Source organism: Triturus cristatus, chromosome 1_2, assembly GCF_964204655.1.
Source record: "Triturus cristatus chromosome 1_2, aTriCri1.1, whole genome shotgun sequence".
Classification (NCBI taxonomy): domain Eukaryota; kingdom Metazoa; phylum Chordata; class Amphibia; order Caudata; family Salamandridae; genus Triturus; species Triturus cristatus.
Window position 1 is genome coordinate 146,977,878 of NC_140580.1, and position 20,132 is coordinate 146,998,009.

The 20,132-nt window shown below is 45.5% G+C and overlaps 1 protein-coding gene across 4 annotated transcripts in view; it reads right to left on the reverse strand.

Moving 5' to 3' along the window:
* Positions 1-20,132, reverse strand: part of LOC146866982 (caspase-7-like) — a 182,255-nt gene that overhangs the window by 18,733 nt on the left and 143,390 nt on the right. For all 4 annotated transcript variants that reach the window (XM_085603353.1, XM_085603352.1, XM_085603350.1 and 1 more), the window contains one exon: positions 3,132-3,270. In XM_085603353.1, the coding sequence (XP_085459479.1) occupies positions 3,132-3,270 (139 nt within the window). The remainder of the gene's footprint in view (positions 1-3,131; positions 3,271-20,132) is intronic.

The following is a 20,132-nucleotide window of genomic DNA, read 5'->3' on the forward strand; positions in this document are numbered from 1 at the left end:
GTGGGGGTCGTGTAGTAGTGTTTTAGGGTTTAGGGTAGTGTAGGGGTGGTTGTAGGTTGGCTAGTGTAGTAGTGTTTTAGGGTTTAGGGTAGTGTAGGGGTGGGAGTAGTGTTGGTAGTGTAGTAGTGTTTTCAGGGTTTAGGGTAGTGTAGGGGTGGGAGTAGTGTGGGTAGTGTTGTAGTGTAGTAGTGTTTTAGGGTTTAGGGTAGTGTAGGGGTGGTTGGAGGTTGGCTAGAGTAGTAGTGTTTTAGGGTTTAGGGTAGTGTAGGGGTGGGAGTAGTGTGGGTAGTGTAGTAGTGTTATAGGGTTTAGGGTAGTGTAGGGGTGGGAGTAGTGTGGGTAGTGTTGTAGTCTAGTAGTGTTTTAGGGTTTAGGGTAGTGTAGGGGTAGGAGTAGTGTGGGTAGTGTTGTAGTGTAGTAGTGTTTTAGGGTAGTGTAGGGGTGGGAGTAGTGTGGGTAGTGTTGTAGTGTAGCATTGTTTTAGGGTTTAGGGTAGTGTAGGGGTGGGAGTAGTGTGGGTAGTGTAGTAGTGTTTTAGGGGTAGTGTATGGGTGGGAGTAGTGTGTTGAGTAGGTGTACGGGTAGGGTTGTCACTTCCTTGCATACTTTTACCATGAGTATAGCTTTACCACGCATGCCTTTGCATTGTAATGGCATGCGTGGTAAAGGCATACTCATGGTAAAAGTATGCGATGTAATGGCATGCAATGTCATTGACATCGCGTAGTAATACCTGCGTTGTAAGGGCACGCGTGGTATTAGTATGCGATGTAATGACATACATCCATCACAGAGAAGCTCTGCACCCATATCAGGGTTTAAGGAACAACACTAGAAGTATCCAGCCTTTTTCTAGAAGTCACGAAAACAGAACAAACCCAGAACTCTGACTTTGTCCTTGTTATGACAAACTCCTCGAAATTTGAATCACCTACCTGGAGAACTCAGACTGGAACACACAAAACCCCTCTTCTTCAGGATGTACCTAATGAACTATGGGCCTTATTTGGAGTTTGGCGACTGTGGGACATCTGCCAAAAAATGGTGGATGCCATATCTGCCCAACATGTAGAAGGCATAGAGGCCCTATACACTCTGAATAGGGCAGATGGGACATTTGCTTCTTTTTTGACAGATGTCCCGCAATCCATCAAACCTCTAATTAAGGCGATAAGAATGTTCATGTCTGTACAAATCTTTATCCTAATGCTGGTTGATATATTTTATTACAAAATTGTCACTTGTGAAGTGGTCCTGCTGCCAATGAATCTAGTTCCACGTAATGAGTACACAAGTCAACAAATAACCACTATCTCTGTGTTGGAGGGAATTCCATTGGATAATTCTCAATCGGTGGTAATCCCACCTCCTTTATCAGTGACAAGATTGTTTATTACCACTACACTCTACTTCAGGCCCCAGATGTAGGAACCATATATGAACAGTTTCCATTGTATTATGCACACACACACATCTCCTTATACACGTCTCCTTTTATAAGCACAGCATTCTGCTGCTCCCTCAAGCTATTCGTATTACAAACAAAAAAATACAAATTAATTCATTCTGTCGTGGAATATATATATATTCCACAGTAGTATAAGAGTACTTCATCTTACATTTCACAACTTTTTATTCACGTACTGAATTACTTGTGTTCCAGGGCACTGATTTGTATTTATAAGTGTGGTTTCTGTTTCTCAGACATATGCACCAACGCTATCAGTGATCTGTTTAGAAAATATAGTAGTGTGTCTCCTCGAAGTTCTTTCACATGATGTGAATACAGACCAGGGCCGTTTCTACCATTAGGCAAGACTAGGCGGCCGCCTAGGGTGGCAAAAGGGGGAGGTTGGCAAAAAACATGAGATTAATGTTATCCTTCAAGTTAATTCATACCAGGGGAAGAGAGTGATGGTAGTAAAAGGGAGGGGCGCCATTTTTAAATTCTCGCCTAGGGAGGCAAAACACCTAGAAACGCCTCTGATACAGACTAGATCCTACGCAAATTTCAAATAAATAACTCTATTTGTCTTTTAAAGATGGATGTTGCTGCATTTAATCTTCAACAGATGTTGCTCTTAGCTTGTGTAGAGGACATGTTTGTGCTTGCCTACTACACTTTGCCTGGCCTTGGGCACATCTTAGGGTGTGGAAGTAGGCACTCTGCTGCATCTAAAATATTGGCTAGGAAATTGCAGCATTTGTGGATATCAATGGCCGTTTCTATAAGACTGGTGCAATGGTTTAATTCTACATATTCTAATTTTGCTTCTGTCTTCAGATTTTCTGAAGTTTTTACAGATGTAATTTCTATAGTATTTGGTTTCCCAGGACTTAGCTTATAGTTCCCCCTATAGGCGTTGCCCAGCAGCTTGCTCATAATATTTAGACTCAACTACAAATTAAGGCAGATCTGACAGATGTGTTCAAGTGTAAAGTATCAGGCTTAAAGTTCTCAAGGAAAGAAAACGAAATAGTTTACAAATATTTTGTTCAACTGGTCTAGTCAGTCCTTACACATTTTCTGTAAATTAAACTGCTTGATCAATAGAACATATTTAATAAATGTCTCAGACAAGCCATCCATGTTGCTGCGCATCTCTACGGTATTTTAATGCTTGAGGGTGGCCGGAGATGACAATATTAAGTGACACTGGATTGACACTACTTGCACCAGCATGGAAGTGCAGGCTATTCAGCCACCATGACACAGCCCTAAAATTCTACTGCTGTGTAGAATCAAATTCACTACATTTGGCCTATTGCATAATAACTGCAGTCCACTGCTCCTGGCCATTGGCCATGCACAAAGGGTTTTGCAGACTCTGGGGCCGATGCACTGTGCCTACAGCCTGCTGTGCACATCCTTAGGGTTTCCACAGCAGGTTCTGAGGGCACCACGCTTGGCCCACGGCATGGCCAGCTAATGGTCGAGCTGTGTAAGACTAAGCATGAGAGGTGTAAGGGCTGACCCTACTCTATATGGATTAATGGCAGGTTATGCTTTTTTAATATGCTGCAATCCCACCAAAAAGGGACACTTTGGAGAGAAGAAAAGATAATAAAACACCTCCCTTGACTCAAAAGGATCTAAAGTATATTTTTACACAGAGTAAAATTGTAATTACCTTCCACAGTGCTATAAGCCAGCAAGAAATCAGCTTCAACTGGAATCTTGTTTTTAGGACTTGTTTCATCCTCCTCTGAGTCACTGGCAGACGCGGCATCAGCTTCTATCCCTGTATCAAATTCTCTTCCTCTGCAAGCCTGACCAATGAAAAAACAATATGGACAATCTTAATTGAGAGAAACATAATCAATAGGTTGGTTACGAAGAAAAAGCAGGCTACTTAGCTGAAGAAAAGATTATTTATATTCTGTAATGATATTTCTGGGGGATACGTAATCTTCACTTAGGTTCCTCCCCTTTAAATACCCTGGAGACATTAGACTGTCTCTGGAAACTTTTTCCCCAGCATAGCTCTCCGCTATCGTCAGATTGCACCTCGCTGCTTCAACTAGGGCTCCACTCACGGATTGTAAATACATTGGACTATGGAGGTGGCAACTGGTAGACTAGCATCACTTTCTGGTACTTCTTTCTCACCCGGTGTGTGGAGAGAAATCAGGAGACCATCAGCAATATCACTAAGTACATCACATATCATGTTTTCATTCCCATGAATCTTATTAATCAATCTCTGTACTAGTTCTCTGAAGAGGAGAAGGGTTGGCGAGGAATCCGCAGGAAGATTAAGGGCCTGATGTAGACTCTGGAGGACAGGTTACTCTGTAATAAATGTGACAGATATTCCACCCTCTTATTATAAGAACATTATATCCTATGGTACTTGTAGTAAGACAGACAGGATATTCGTCCACCGAGCTATGAATGAGGCCCTTTGCATCAAACCGAAATATCATTACAGAAAGTAAATAACTTTCTCTTTTGATAGGCGCATGTTGCTGCAGATTTCATGTAAAGACTGGAGACTAGCATTATGCATAACATTTTATTGCCACTCCAAACTGCAGCAGTTTAGACCATATCACAAACCACACTCAAAATTCCAGAATTAGAACTCAACTACAGTCTATAAACCAAAGCCCAGCAGCCATTTCCCTCTTTTATTCGCTGCTTCACTCCAGTGGGGGGTGGGGGAGACGACAGACCGACCTGCTCTCTCCTGCCAAGGGTCATTTTCCAAAATGGGGGGGCAGAAGGCTGAGGGGGATGGAGGGAGATGGGGTAGGGGAATGGGAGGGGAACCACAGAGTTGGGGTTTATTTGCACATCAGTTTACTGAGCACAAGGGCCGCCATTGCGAGACACTCCTACAGGCTAGGGGACATTAGGGAGCTTCACCTTCCCCCACTACCAGACCTCAGTGGCACACGCACTTCGCTGCCAGACGTGACATGACCCGGCCACCCAATCTAATGGTTATGACCTGAAACGTTAATGGATTGGGAGACAAGATCAAAAGGGGGCTAGTATCGCAACACATTAAGAGGCTTCACCCGGACATCGCAATGTTACAAGAAACACACCTTAAGGGTAAGCAGTGTGGTTTTATAGGTCGGGGGCCTATAAGTTCCTGATACACTCAGGATTTACATCCGGGGCGAGGGGGGTGGCCATCCTGATCAAGAAGAGCATTCCTTTCCAAACCTCACGCCTCTGGCAGGATCTCCTAGGTAGGTATGTGGTAATCACAGGGTTATGGGGTAGGACTGAGGTCACACTGATTTGCATGTATGCACCACCTAGACTACAACCATGACTAAGATAATTGACATTTTGATAGAGACACCCTCTGTCTTACACATAGTGGGTGGCGACTTTAACAATGTTATGGACCCAGCAATGGACCGTATGAGGAGGGAGACAGATCCACGCCATCCACACCTCTGAAACGATTCTCCACAACAATGGGCCTGACAGATGCATGGAGAGATATACACCCCCAGACCAGGCAGTTTTCATTTCATTCCATGGCCCACGACTCTCACTCCAGACCAGATAATATATTTATCACTGAGAAGGTCTGCAGGATGTAGTAAGGGCAGAATACACAGCTAGAGGCCTTTCTGGCCACTCCCAGCTCTTGGTAGAGATGGGTCTGAGGGACCGAGACAGAGTCCATACATGGAGATTGAGCCCATGGGACCTGCACAACACCAAAATAGCAAAGGGGATTCAAGCCGATACAGTGGTTTTCTTCCTGTAAAACAAGGACTTGGTCCTTTTCATGGTGACAGTTTGGGAAGCATAAAAGACCGTATTGTGGGATAGAGCCCAAAACCGTATAACCTTGGAGACAAAAGAGAAAGATAAACATTTGGTTGAGCTGGAACAGAAAATATGTGAGCTTGATGCACAGGTCGCCCAGAAATTAGACCCCGAAGTGGCTCGTAGGTTGACCACCTTGCGACTAGAATACAAGGAACTGGCCACTGACAATGCCAAAAAACAGTACTTAGTGACATTACACCGCCTTTACACCGCCTTTATGAGTTGGGGGACAAGGCCGGAAAGCTTCTAGCCTGGATTAGCAGGCTGGAGATCCAGGACAGATGGGTGAGGTAAGTGGTTGACCTCCAGGGCATCAATCAATCCACAGATGAGGGGGTGGCAGACACATCTGCAGAGTATTACAGGAATCTGTACCGGGCCAGAACACCCACATCCCAGGATGAGATAAGGGACTACTTGCCGACAATCCCCACTCCAGTATTAGGGGATGGGGAAGCCCAGGACCTAGAGGCAGACCTGTCCTTAGCAGAAATCCAGGAGGCGGTTGCGAAACTCCGCCCTGGGAAAACCCCCGGCACCAATGGGTTGCCGGTGGAATTCTATAGGTGGTACATGGAGATCCTGAGTCCCCACCTCCTTCGGCTTTTTATGGACTCTCACAAGGAGGGTGTCCTTCTTCCAGACCTGAGGATGGCCACTATTGTGGTCATACACAAAGAGGGCAAGCCCCGCAATCAGTGTGGCTCCTACAGACCTATTTCATTGCTTAATTTTGAAGTAAAAATTTAGGCCACAATCCTGGCGAGCGGTCTCCTAGGAGTGATTACGGCCCTAGTCAATGAAGACCAGTCAGGATTCATGCCAGGCAGGTCTACCTGCCTAAACTTGAGACGAACCCACAACTGGCTCATGAAGGTGAGGAATCAGACAAGCCCGCAGGTGTTCTTACCACTGGATGCCGAAAAGGAGTTCAACGCTTAAACTGGCTGTTCCTCGATGCCACTCTGACGAAATTTGGGTTTGGGCCGAAATACCACAGCTGGGTGGCACTCCTGTATAACCAACTGGTGGCCTCAGTACGCATCAACGGTAGGTGCTCGGTGCCCTTCCCCATTGAGAGGGGTGCGTGGCAAGGCTGTCCCCTTTCACCCCTCATTTTTGCCCTAACCCTGGAGACCCTGGCCTGTGCCATAAGGATACACCCCTCCATCCGAGGCTTTCGCAGTACTCCCTCAGACACCGAAGAGGAAAAAGTCTCTCTATATGCCGATGAAATCTTCCTGTACATCACTAATCCTGCCACGACCATACCGGCCCTGTTTGCCATGATTACTGAATACGGATGCCACTCGGGCTACAAAATTAATTGGAATAAATCTACGCTCTACTGTCCGAATACTGCCCAAACAGACTGGCCCATACCCGGAGAATTGCGAGTAGCGCAGGAGGGATTCAAATACCTGGGAATTTTTGTGACTCTGCAACCGAGGGTATGAAGGAAGGAGAGCATAGGGTCAGTCCTGAGTAAGTTTAAGGCAGATGTGGAAAGATGGAGGGACCTACCCCTCACCCTGCTTGGACGGGTGGCCATTTTTAAAATGATTACCCTGCCCCAGCTGCTCTACGCCCTTCAAGATTCATACCATCCACTATCCAAGGACACCTTTACAGAAATAAATAGCACAATTCGACAACTGCTGTGGCAGAGGGGATACCCCAGAATAGTGCTCCAGACACTGTAACGTAATCCTTACAATGGGGGGATAGTGCTCCCCAATATAGAGGCTTATTTCTGGGCATCCCACCTGGTGCCCATAAATAAATGGATACATAAAAGCAGAGAACACCCCACATACCGCCTCGAGCGGGAATAAATGCAATCACATATGTACCTACATTATCTGTACGGGGAAAGGGTGGCTCCCGCCTGCTGCCCGCGACCCAAGTGACCGTGACTGCTTGGGGGAGGGCGACAAAGACCATGGGCTGGACGGGTCGGGTCACAAAGACTACACCACTCTGGGATGGGGTTTGGTTCAAGGAGCTGCATAAGCTCACAGGGTTTGAGCCATAGGATCTCCTGGGGATTTCCACCATAGGGGACATCGTCAAAAAAGGGGAGCTTAAAACATGGGCAAAACTCAATAAAGAATATGACATGAGTAACTCCCAATTTCTCAAATATGCGCAACTACGTCATGCATGGCAGAAAGAGAATATCACCAGTGAGCAACTCCCAGAGTACGCACCCTTAGAGGGACGGCTTCTGCAAGAGGAATTGACTCACAAGGCGGTCTCCTTTACCTATAAAACTATCAACAACAACATCCCGGACGGGCTGGTTAGGCTCCGGGCATGGTGGGAGAGAGAGGTGGGATCCATGGAGGACTTAGACTGGGAAGCGGTGTTGATGCACCCCAGAGAGGTTGCCATGAAAGCAAGACTTCAGCTCATTCAGTTCAAGATACTACACCATATATATTACAATAGGGACAGACTGCACAAAATGGGAACGGCAGAATCGTCACTCTGCCTGACTTGCATCACGGCAAACAGTGACTTTTTCCACACTGTCTGGGCGTGTCCCAAGCTTCAGGCATACTGGGCGCAGGTGGTCGAGCTGCTAGGCACGGTCCTGGGAGTGACGTTGCCGATGGAACCACGGTTTGTGATACTAGGGATACAGAGTGAGGTAGGCGTCACCAGAACACAGCTAATTTTTGCCTCTCTGGGGCTGGTAGTCACCAAGAGGGATATTGCCAGGAGACAGGGATGGCTGATAAACCCACTATACAGGAATGGATGAGAGGAATGGACATATATATGACAGAGGAACAAATCACATATCGTTGCAGGGGATGCCCAAAACAATTCCATAAAATATGGGACCCATGGAGAAGACACTTTCGGCTGGACACGGGAGGAGACACACAACAGTCCATAACGTAAGTGACACAGGGGATTCCTGTAACGGGCCCAACAGAGTTTCACCTTAGACAACATCCTTGGTGCTCACCTATTGTTGTTCCCTGATCACAAAAGAGTCTATACAGCTGTCACGCGATGTCACGAGTGGCAAATACAAGCCTACACTAATCAAACGGGGGGGATGGTAGCCTTGTTTATGACGACCATGTATTTAAACTACATGAGATTGATTATGGGAGATGCTCAATGTAAGAACTGTATTGTGCTAATTGTTCAATTGAAAAATAAAAAAAATATATATATATTTTTTAAATACCTGGCTATTAGGAAATCTTGTTTTAATAAATCCACCGTCCCGTAGGATTAAAATATGGGAAAGATAAGATGGAAGTTGACTGGGGTTCAATGGCCATGCCTTACTTCTTGCGCTTGGTCTACATGTTTCTGCCACCCTTCCATGTGGCTTTCATCAGGACCATGAATCTCACTCCTTGAGACCACTAATTACTTTATTTTGTCATGAACGCAAAATGCTATACAAACATGCACTCTGAGATTCATGGTACTGAGCGCAGCATGGGGCTCAGATTATCCTCAGCATGTCCTCTAGCTTGTGGTAAATTTGTATCCCCAGATAGAGAAAGGTGTTGGGGCCCACAAGATGACCGGTCCTGAAGACTGAGTTCTTGCCAGCCCCAGGCACAGGGAAGATGCAGGACTTTGCCAGATTTACCTGCAGCACTGAAACCATGCCAAACTCCTGTAGCAATTGTAAATGTATGGGACGTCATTCTCCATATGTGACACATATAACAGCAAGTCATCAGCATACAGGGAAGTAATAACCTCAGTCCCATCCAGGACAATGTCTTCACCCCGACCTCCTTCCCTGCATAACACCGCCAAGGGTTCAATGGCAAGCACAAACAGGACAGAGACAACTGGCATCCCTGCCTTGTACCTCAAAGAACCCCATAGGAGCTGGACACACAACTACCCGTCCTCGTCCTGGCGGCATGCCAGTGTAGAGCAGTGGCGGCAGGTGACATTTGAAAGTTGTGTGGCGTAAAGTTATCGTGGTACTGCACTGAGGCGAGCGAGCGTAGCGAGCGAGCCCTAAAAACCTACAGAGGGTTCGGAGGGTTTTCCCTGAGAAAATTTTGAAAAAAGAGTGGATAAATGGAGCATTTTCAAGCAAATTTGAGGAAGCAGGAAGGTTGATAAAGCACTTGCGAAAGTGTTATGACAGGATCTGTAACAACATCCTTATATCCATCAACTTCACCCCAACACAAGTACAAACACACACTCAAACACTATCAAGTACACACATAAAGCACGAGTCACAAACATTTGTCTAGGCTAAAAGACCTGTACACAAAAAAGTATACAGAGGCCGCAGCAGCTGCAAGCAGACAGGAAATACTCGATTTACTCACAATGTGACAAACACAAAACCCTCAGCCAGACATACTGGGCCCGGTGCAACCTCACAAGCACCCCTGGTTACACCTTCCCCTTTCTGGGAGCTTCCAGGAGACGCGCTGGGCAGGATGAGGAAATACTGAGTGCTTGTCCCAGCAAGTCGAGTTTCTTTCTGTGTTCAAAAATTGCCACCTTCCTTTTTCTGCCTCCCACTCATTTCTGTGTTTCGGTGTCTTTGTGTCTCACACCCTTCACCATCTCTGCCACCCACTCCTCAGCTGCCCTCTGCACTTCCCCATCACCTTTAGGTCTCCCCCATCACTCTTTCTACCTCCTGTTTTCCCCCATACAGATCTGATTGAATTGCACCCTCTTTCATGTTCATCCTTTCACTCCCTCCTTGCTGTCACTCTTTCCACTCCCCTTTGCTCTCCCCCTCCTCTCTGTGAACCTCTCTCTCTGTCACTCTCCTCTCATTGCCACTCTTTCCACTCTCATTTAGCCCTTATGAATCTCATCTCACGCTCTTCATCTCCATCCGTGTCACCCTCACCGTGCTGTCACTCTTTCCACTCCCTTTTGCCCTTCCCTCCTCTCTGTGAACCTCTCTCTCTGACCTCATCTCTGTCACTCTCCTCTCATTGCCATTGTTTCCACTCTCATTTGGCCCTTGTGAACCTCATCACACGCTCTTTATCTCCATCCGTGTGACTCTCCTTGCTGTACCTCTTTCCACTTCCCTTTGTCCCTCCCTGCAAATCTCCCTCATCTGCATCTCTGTCACCCCCTCTCATTGTCACTCATTGCACTCCCCTCTGTCCATCCCTCCTCTCTGTGAACCTCTCTCTCTTCTGCGCTCCCTGTCCCCCTCCTTTCATTGTCACTCTTTGCACTCCCCTTTGCTCCTGCCCTTTCCATTTCTTGATCCGTGGCTACTTCTTCCCACTCTTCCTTTCCCTCTCTCTCTCCTCTTACACTTTTACTTTAACTCCCTGTCCATATTACCAACTGGCACTGACATAATTTTGTCGCACCTAAGTTTATCCAGCAGCCGAGCCGAGCTACTTTTAAGATAACGCGCTTCTTGTGAACGTACTCGCAGGTTGTGACTTTGGAGAAAACTGGTATTTAACGGTCTATTCAGGTTTGCCGGTTAAGAATGCAGTAATTTCTTCGGGGCACATTTGAAAAATGCTCATGTGAATACGAAGTTTCAAGATTTTTTTTAAGGGTTAGACAACCTTTTTATGTTTAAATTATCAAAAGATTTACAGAGACAGCACCACGTGCCCCCACTTACATTTCAGTGAAAAAGAATACATGGGGCCCTATTCACTTGTGTTGGAGGCCCCGCAGTCATGGTGGGGTGTGTTTGTGGGAAGTGGGAAGTGGAGGGGGAGGTTGGAGAGGGGGTGACGCACATGTTGCTGGACCTTCGCAGTGAGGGCCTGCGATGAGTGCGGGGTCACCCCTCGCACGACTGCGTTTCAAACAACCTCTGATTCCTCACTGTGTAAAAAGGGCAGAGTGAAATTGATGGGAATACTAAGAGAAGAAAATAAAAAATCGAGTGCCCTGGATCTGAGAGCAAGATTTCAGAGTAAAATATGTGATACAACATTTGGGACTATTTGAATCTATTGTTTTTGTGTTTATACTTTGGACTCGATTAGATAACATGTAACAATCAATTGCTATTCCTAATTTAAAAAAGGCAGTGAACCATCAGAAGCCCCCATGCCCGTTATCCCAACCAAGACAATCAGATTGGCCAAAACTAAGACACCAAGCAGCCTCAATAAGTCGGACACAGTGAAACAACCTACTACATATATGTCTATCTCATTTCTTAACACATTACCAGCAACATCTGATACACAATAATATAGGACAGCGGTTCCTCCTTTCCCCACTCTGCCTACAGTGGTGGCTACAGGAAAGCATGGTAGCAAACGGACAGTCTCTCCTCTCTGGCCTCGGTCGGTGGTCTTTTTGCTGGGTTATGTTCCTGTGAGTTTATGAACTCTGCACATAGCCTGCACCTGCCCCCTGCTTAAGTTTTATTGCCCCAGGGTGCTATCAGTAGTCGTGTCAGTCAGTCACTACTCGCAATACTAGCAGGGAAGGGGAGGGGGTCGCGGGGGTGGGGGGAGATTACAAGCTTACCAGACCAGGTCCGCGCGGCGCCTCTCTGCTTCTCGGCCGGGTCCCGTTGGCGCCTCTTCTAAGGAACAGCACTGGTTGGCAACCCCTCTAAGCCAATACTGACGCTGCTCTAGCAGCGCCAGCATTGGCTTAGAGCAGGGTGACTCACCGCCCGACTGTCCATTAGAAGACCGATGTTTGAGCCTTTGCTCAACCCTCGCTCTCCTAATGGGCATGCGCCAGCCTCAGCAGACAGTAGTGCGCATGACTGGGCATGGCGGAACAATTTGCCAACCTTCACCCAGCATGCGCACTGCTGCCTGCCGTGCGCTCTGTGCCACCTCTGGTCTGCTGCATGTCAGTCACTCAGCAGCATGACGCCGGACCGCCCACCCCTTTCAGACTCTGAAGGGGGTGGGCGGTCCGAGTTCATGCTGACTGACATGATTGTCAGACAGTTCTCCCTCGGCGTCTCTGAACTTAAGTAGTAAGCTGAGTCCGTTTACTTAATTTCAGAGACGCCGAGGGAGCTGCGGGTGTGGGCAGCTTGTGGGGCAACGCCCCAGCGCCCTTAATGGACGCAATGCCACTGGTGTAGAGCAGGTGGACCCACCGCACCCAGGCAACTTTAACCCCATTTTAATAATGACCCGTTCCAAGTACGACTAGTAACTGTGTTGAACGCCTTTTCCAGTTCGACTGACATGAGGCCCATACAGTGGCGGCTCCTCTGCTTATGCGGAGGATCGTTGCCTCACTGCTCTGTGAGCAGTGTAAAAAGGAAAACAAAAATAACTAATGTTATTATCGTTTTCGATTTCCTTCCTGCTTGGGTGCAGGGCTGGGTGGGTGGGCCGGCTGGCCAGTGCAGGGGGCAGGGGATGAGCGCAAAGCACACTCTAAAGTGTGCATACTGGTTTGACTGACCCAAGAGGGCTGGTCAAACAGCATTGTGCACTTCGCAACTTCCCCACCAGGCTGCATAACAGCCAGGTGAGGAACATGAAAAGCCTCCAAGCCCCTGTCTAAATGCCGAACCACGGTGCTCAGACCAATCACAATGCTGCTTAGGGCAGCGTTGTGATTAGACAGGGGCTTCTGGGAGGCTGGGATCTTCCTGTTGCGGAGTGGAGGACACGGAGTAGAGGTGGCAGCACCCGGTGGCATTCAGGCAAGTGAGTTTATTTTTATTTTTTTCATTGACCCCTCCGCTTCCCCCACGCCACCACCCGTGCTTAGTAGCGCCCGCTACTTTTCCCAAATGACCCTCACCCTGCAAAGAGAAAGCATACATTAGCATATACAGATTCAGAGAGGTATTGCATTGTAGTGTACATCCAAACTGGTTGGGGTGCATTAGCGTTTACATATGTGGGAGCAGTCACATCGCTAGAATCTCTTAAAATCTTAAAGTCCAATTTCAGCATGGACAATGGTCTATATGTCGTGGTAGGTGCTCCTCGTACTTGCGTCTTAGGGAAGGGGATCACTGTGCAATCTTTTACAGGCCCGTGGCGTATACAGCAGGATTCTTTGCAGCCGTTTTCGAGATTATCATCGCGTACTTACGCAGTGCCCCTCTATATAGTATATGGCTGCTTCACTGGAAACCCAGGAGAATGGACTCCGTAGGGTGCAGGGGTGTCCTGCTCATGAAGGGGCACCCTCTCACTTAGAACCAAGCACCCTGCCCTCAGGAGTGTAAAGACCTGCTTTAGAGGTGACTTATAGATTTTAAGTGCAGTGACCCTTAGCTATAGTGAACCTATATCTTTTGTAAGTGGTGCATGCACCAACTTACACAGGCTGCAATGGCTGGTCTGTAGTTCAATTTTGCATGGCCTCTCATGGGTGTCATAATGCATGATTCAGATGGGAGACCTCTGTGGTACTTATGCCCTGGGTACATGGGTACCATATACTAGAGACTGACAAGGGTACCCCAGTATCCAATCTGGGATGTACCTATGTACTGAACTTACCAATTTAGGGAGAAAGCAAATAGAATGGGTCCTGATTAGCAGGATCCCAGTCAGTCTAGTCAAAAACAGCATCACATAAAGCAAAAAGTCAGGGTAACCATAAGTAGCAGATCCTACTTTCCTACACATGCATTTAAACATTTGCACAGAGAATTAATATGTATGCAATGATTCATTGGTATATACTATTTTAGCACATGTTTGTTGTTCATGGATTCCCACTGTACCACTTTCAAGTTATTTTCAGCCGCATTTATCAGTCACCGTTTTTGTGCCTCCTAATACCCGCTCATACAGGGCAAGAGGGTCAGATACTCTCCTGTGAAGAAAAAAATATAAATTTCTATGGCATTTATATTTCGGCAGACGGGATATCCGTCATCGTTGTGAGAGAGTAACCCATCTGCCGAGATCTCACTCCGGCCCTCTGTCTGATTCTCTTATGATTTTACTGTTCACTTGGGATTTAGAATATTTCTCATTTTCTGATTGTGTACTTTGGATTTGAGTTTTCATGGAATTTACTGATATTTCTGGCTTGCGTGATTTTTGAGATTGAAAACCCTTTAACTTTCTCCCGACCCAGAACTCAATAATTGAGTGATCCCAGTTACATATTCTATTACTTTGCTAAATTAATGTTGGGCCTCATGTTGAGGAGAGTGTTCAGTAATGGAAGATCAACCATGGAGCGGAACCACCAGAGTTGAAATCTGGGTGATCTGATATTGGGGTTTCTGTATTTTGGAATTCAGGGTTCTGCTCCCATATGATCTTTTGTGGCCTTTGGCATAGTTGACTATGAATTGTTATTTCACATACTCTTCACATGCAGAGGTGTCACTGCCGCCATCCTCAAATGGTTCACCTCAGTACTCACAAAAAAGACAATACATACGTATGTAGCCATCTCCTAACAAGATATGGGGAAACTCGAGGATCTGTTCCCACTGTAATAAATCAGTTAAGGTACATCACCTAAAACTGTTCCCATTCCATTCTCAATTCCATTTAGTAACAGGTGCCCTCTGCCGGCCTAACACTAGGCTTTTATCTGAACCAATATCTGTCTTGCAAATACTAATTCAACAAGTTTGGTACCAAATCAGTCTCTTATGTAGGCTAACTTGCCTCAGTGTTTCTCGGTGAACCCACCTTTCACCCAATGGCGCGAGCACTCATCACCTCTCGTAACGATGGGACCCATGACCAGCTGACTGGTGTCCCTGACAAACCACACAAAGTCACATTCAGTGTAGTGCTCACCTGATCACTGAAGCATGGAAATATTACCACATTACACCAACACGCACAAACCTGTGCCAGCTCTACCTTTCAGGACACTTCTGACTTAAGTGTATGTATAGCATGCACCAAGCCTCTAATATACAAAACCTCGACTAGCTCCCAAAGAAGCTCCTTCACTGACTATTCCTTTACAACTTGCATGATGAACCGACCAGTCTTGAAAGTGACCCACAAACAAAAAGCAAGACTCCCTCCTTCTGGAATGATCTTCAGCACCACCCCTAACTGGCACCCTCATTTCTGAACTTCAATAATTAATTTAAGAACCTAATTTTCTTAGTCCTGTCCCCTCAACCTAGTTCTTCTGCACCCACTCCAACTAGTCCCTCCCAAACAGTGACCAAGGTAAACAGATGTATCTTCATATTACAGAAAACTTGCAACTCTTTTGTATATGTAATCCCTAACTACGGACGTCGTCTCTGTTATTACTATGTAGGTGTCTTCCAGTGCCTATAACTCCGAAGTGGTGGCATAAGCCCATGTGGCTAGAACCAAAGTCTACAAATACCATCACAATTAAAATAAAAGAATACCGGAGTTAACCATGTATCCCTTGGGAAGGAGGAGAAGGAAGAAGAGAGAGAACAAGACATCAAGCAAGAACAAGATCAGCATGAAATATAATACCCATTCTCAGAAGAAAAGAATGATCATAGAAGCAAATACCCCCAAACCAGAAAAATAGAACCATCCAAAACTATAAACTTAACCCTGCAAATACATTACGCTCGATTAAAATGCTAAAGCAGGAGTTTAATAAAAGTTTTCCTGAACGTCCGAAGTATGATGTACAACAGGGTGTTTTGCTGTAGGATTGTGGCTTGCTTCTCATCTCGTTATTTGCACACTCAAATTAAGTTTCCTCTATTACCAGAAGACAACAGGATGACAAAGTATGTAGACTAAAATACGATGAACAAGATGAGTACATAATCCTTAAAGCGTGACCCAAGCACAGCCCGTCACTAGACTCTACCCCATCCTAAAGGAGGCTGTATGCACAGACATGTAAACATCTTCAGAAATGTATAATCTGAATCTATGTACAGTGCATAAGAGTGTTTTCTACGTGATCTGAAGAAAAATCTTACAATAGGTGTGAAAACCAGTTCCACTCTGGAGTGAATTTGGGAAAAAGTCCTACATGAGAGGAAGGTTGTGGCAAGGTGGGAGTCCCTAAGACACCAGCAATTAACAAGCAACTCACTTAATCACGGTGGTCTCCCTTCTTCAAACTGGAGAACGAATCAGGAAGTCAGGCACAGAAAGTCCCCTTCCTTCCAAAAGGCAGGGAAAGCCATTAGCCTGGCACCACCAGGGCATTAATAGGGGAAGGCAGCCGATGGAAGAGACAGATCTATAAGACAGAAGGTGGTGAGCAGGAGCTGAAGAATGTGGAGAAAGGAGGTCAAGGACTCAGAGTCAACGAGACTAAGGTAAAGAATAATGGAGAAGTTGGCAGGAAACAGTTCCACAAGAATTGATCGGAGGAGAGGTGTGCATATAGAGAAGTTTGAAGAGGGAAATGAGTACCCACCGAGACTGAAGCTCAGGACTAAATAAGCAATTGTTGCTAAGGAGAGCCAGGCTACCCATGTCCACCTACCAAGCCTCAGAGATGGGGTTGCGACCTCAAGTAATTGCTACAGGGGTGGTGGGATAGATTCTTCATAACTCCAGTTCACGATATCAGTGAGGTGTAGCCAAGGTATTCAGCACTTACCAGCCTATATATATATTTGTGCACAGTGCTTGTTTGATATTAAACCAAGCTGCAAAATAATGAAGGAAGTGAAGAGGTATAATAAGTCGTGGACTCGGCCTCCTCTATAAGTAATAAAGAAACGAAGTGAGTCCACTCTAAATTTAAAAAAAAACTTGCTATTCTTACCGACAGTGACTAAACCCAAGAGAACCATTCGGTTTCTAACATGGGAGAAACGATATGTGTTCGAAAATAACCATCACCCACCAAAAGGTCTCTTGGTGGCATGCTGCATCCTCTGGTTCTTCCCGCCCTGCTGCGGGACTGGCCGTGCTACGACCTATAGATATGTGGGAGCACTTTCAAGTGAAGTGAAATAATGTATTTGGTGTGAGAGTGAAAGGATCAGAAGATAAGTGGGTTAACAAATACCTGGATGCATGGAAAACTAAACTTTAATACTCCCTATAGCTGGTATTAATAAAAGTGGGGAAAAGGAGGAAAAAGTGCTGTAATCGACAGTTTCCTCTCGGGTCTACATGTTTCAAAGCCTACCCCTATGCTTCTCTTCAGGACCTAGGCTGTTGATCCCTTTTACCACTCTAACTTTTACCTAGTGTGGTCAGCCTAGTCACTGTCAAAGGCTAATATGCACCTTCGGTAAAAAAACATTCGTCCAATACCAACTTGGTATTCTCTTTAAAAACAATACTTAGGTTGCCTAATTAGGGCCCCATGAGCTTCAACATAGGAGGGGAGGGGAGCTTGTAGTCAAACATTCGTCAAAGCATCTCTCTCGCCCAAGATACTGCCTGCCCGTGGCTCCGATGAACTATTGGTATTAAACCAAACCACACTATTCTTCCCAAAGTATCCCACAATGGTGGCGGTGGGCATCTTTATTTATTTTAGTTTCCTTAGTCCAATGTCTGGAATAGAACTGACAGGGCTGACAAGCGAGGGCAGCAGTGATGATAGGGGTTGGAAAGTATTTAGAGAGGTTCACAACTAACTATAACACAGGAAGCACTTTTTGTTGGACTGCACTTCTCACTCATGGGTTTAAGAATTCAGATATCATTTGGATGCCACTTGGAACACAATCTTCTTTTTTTAATTCCTGTTCTTGTGTCTTCAATATCTTCAAAGAGCTGTGGAAGCTACTGTTTAGGATGTATTGCCAGAGGATATTGAGATACAACTTTGTTCCTACTTGGCTGTTTTCAATGTTTTATATTGTTCTGTAATATAAATTTGCATGGTGTCCAGAACTAAGCACGCTTGAGTGATTTCCTCTTTTCTTCAGTGCCAGATTGTGGGTGGGTTCTTGAACTAAAACTGGGAAAGCAGTGCATGAACCAATTATTAACAACTCCAGTCCAAATCTGCTTCCAAACATTGCTCTTGGACGCATAGTCTTCTCTTTACAGATATCTACAACTTTTGACTTTTACTCATACAATAATCCACTCTAAACACATGAGTCTGCAACAGTAAGTAATATTGTATATCAGTATTTGCAGCCAGCACAGTATATACATAAATGAGAGTTTTACAGTCAAGCTAATGCGGTAGAGGCAGAGGTGTGGGTACTAACTGTGGTCATGGTCTCTGTTAATCATCTCCTTCTTTCTCTTTTTCTATTACTAAATTGCCTGACTACACAAGAACCATTTCTCTGCTACTAGCTCACTGTTATTCCCCCCTTCACGTGTCCTCTGGAGTCTCTCTCTCACTGTAATCTTTGTACTGAAGCATTGAGGACTGAGGCTGGGTTAACACCCCTGCGACGGAGAGCATATACATACATCTGACACCAAAGTGATCACATTTGCTTGTTTTCTCGCGGGTCCAACGATTGAAAGGATCTTCAGTGCCGCCCAGGACAAAGTCTGCATAAATGTCCAAAGTGGAGCATATGTAGTCCAGAAAAGTATTGATATTCTTTTACAACCGACCACCTTATTAACCAAACCCTCTAAAGCACCTTCTTGGCTATGAATGCATGACTGACCCTTTAAAAAGTCCTACTAGAATTGTCATGAAATACCAAGCACCAGAAGACTCACTTAAGTGTCTGAGAGCTTAACCAAATGTTTGTATTGAGTTGATTAACTTTTCAGCTCCATGCTGTTTGCCAAGAAAGTGTGGCACACATGCAACTGCTTTTGAAAGGGGAAATTACACCACAGAAGCAAATACAGTGAACGCTGTCAATACTTCAATCATCACCTTATTATATGATAAAGACATGTGAACTGAATGGCTCCACTACTGAATGGTCTAGTCACAGATACTGGATCAAAAAGTCACAGATATCCTAAAGGTGAGTGTATCAGAATCAAAAGTTGCCATAGAAATCGCAGTAAAAAGAGCAGGGAACAACTTGGCAATAAAGCAATCCTTAGGCACTAGTGTGGCTAGAAGAAACATATTTGCTGTTGGATAGTTGAGTTTATATTAATCTCTTGCCATCATATGATGAGGACAAAGTATTTGACAAGAAGACATATGAATCACTTCAGACGTCCAAACTTGACGATGACAAGGTGAGGCTTGAATCGCTGATGCAGAAGAAAGACCCATGACTACTGTCGAGCTTCTCCAGTAAGAAGTACTGAATAGGTAGAGGTCTTACTCTTATCAGATTTACATGCACCAAACAACTTGGGAAATTGGGGACAACTGTACTGTACCATCCACAAATCTGGGAAAGAGCATGACAGAGCAAGTCCCAGACAAGCAGATAGGTCTTCACATCCAGGTCCTTCTTGTCCCACCATGTCATACTCAGGTAAGAGGATGAAGTTCGAGAGCATAAACAATTAGGAGGGAATTTTATTGGAGAAATTGATTGAGTAAAATCCAAAGAAAGGCACATATCAGACCAAACCAATAGCACCACCAAAACATGAAAATCAGGCACTGGAAGAATTGGAAAAAACTTGCAATTCCACTCAGGTAAGAGAGCCCTTTATCTGAAAGTAGCCAAGATGTCTATGCCAGAACAAAAACAATGGGGTGGATAACAATCTTAAACCCAAAATTCCTCAGCATGTTTCTGATAAAACTATCATTCCAAATGTTGACATGCAAAGTGATAATTTGACTACCGCAAAAGCAATGCTCCTTAAGAGCCATAGGCAGCAACAATAATCTGTTGAGAGAAGATCTGGTCTACTCTAGAATTTAAGGTGCCCTGCATGGCAGAGTATTTTCTGGACCCTAATGATTTGTGCAAAGTGCCTGTGACACGGCACTCTCGGAGGTTGCCAACGGAAGCCCGGGGGGCACCGTGAAGATTCTCTTCGCGTCTGCAGAAGGGCAGAGCCTGCACCCGGAAGGGAGCACTGAGGCAAGGGAAGGAGGCGAGGGG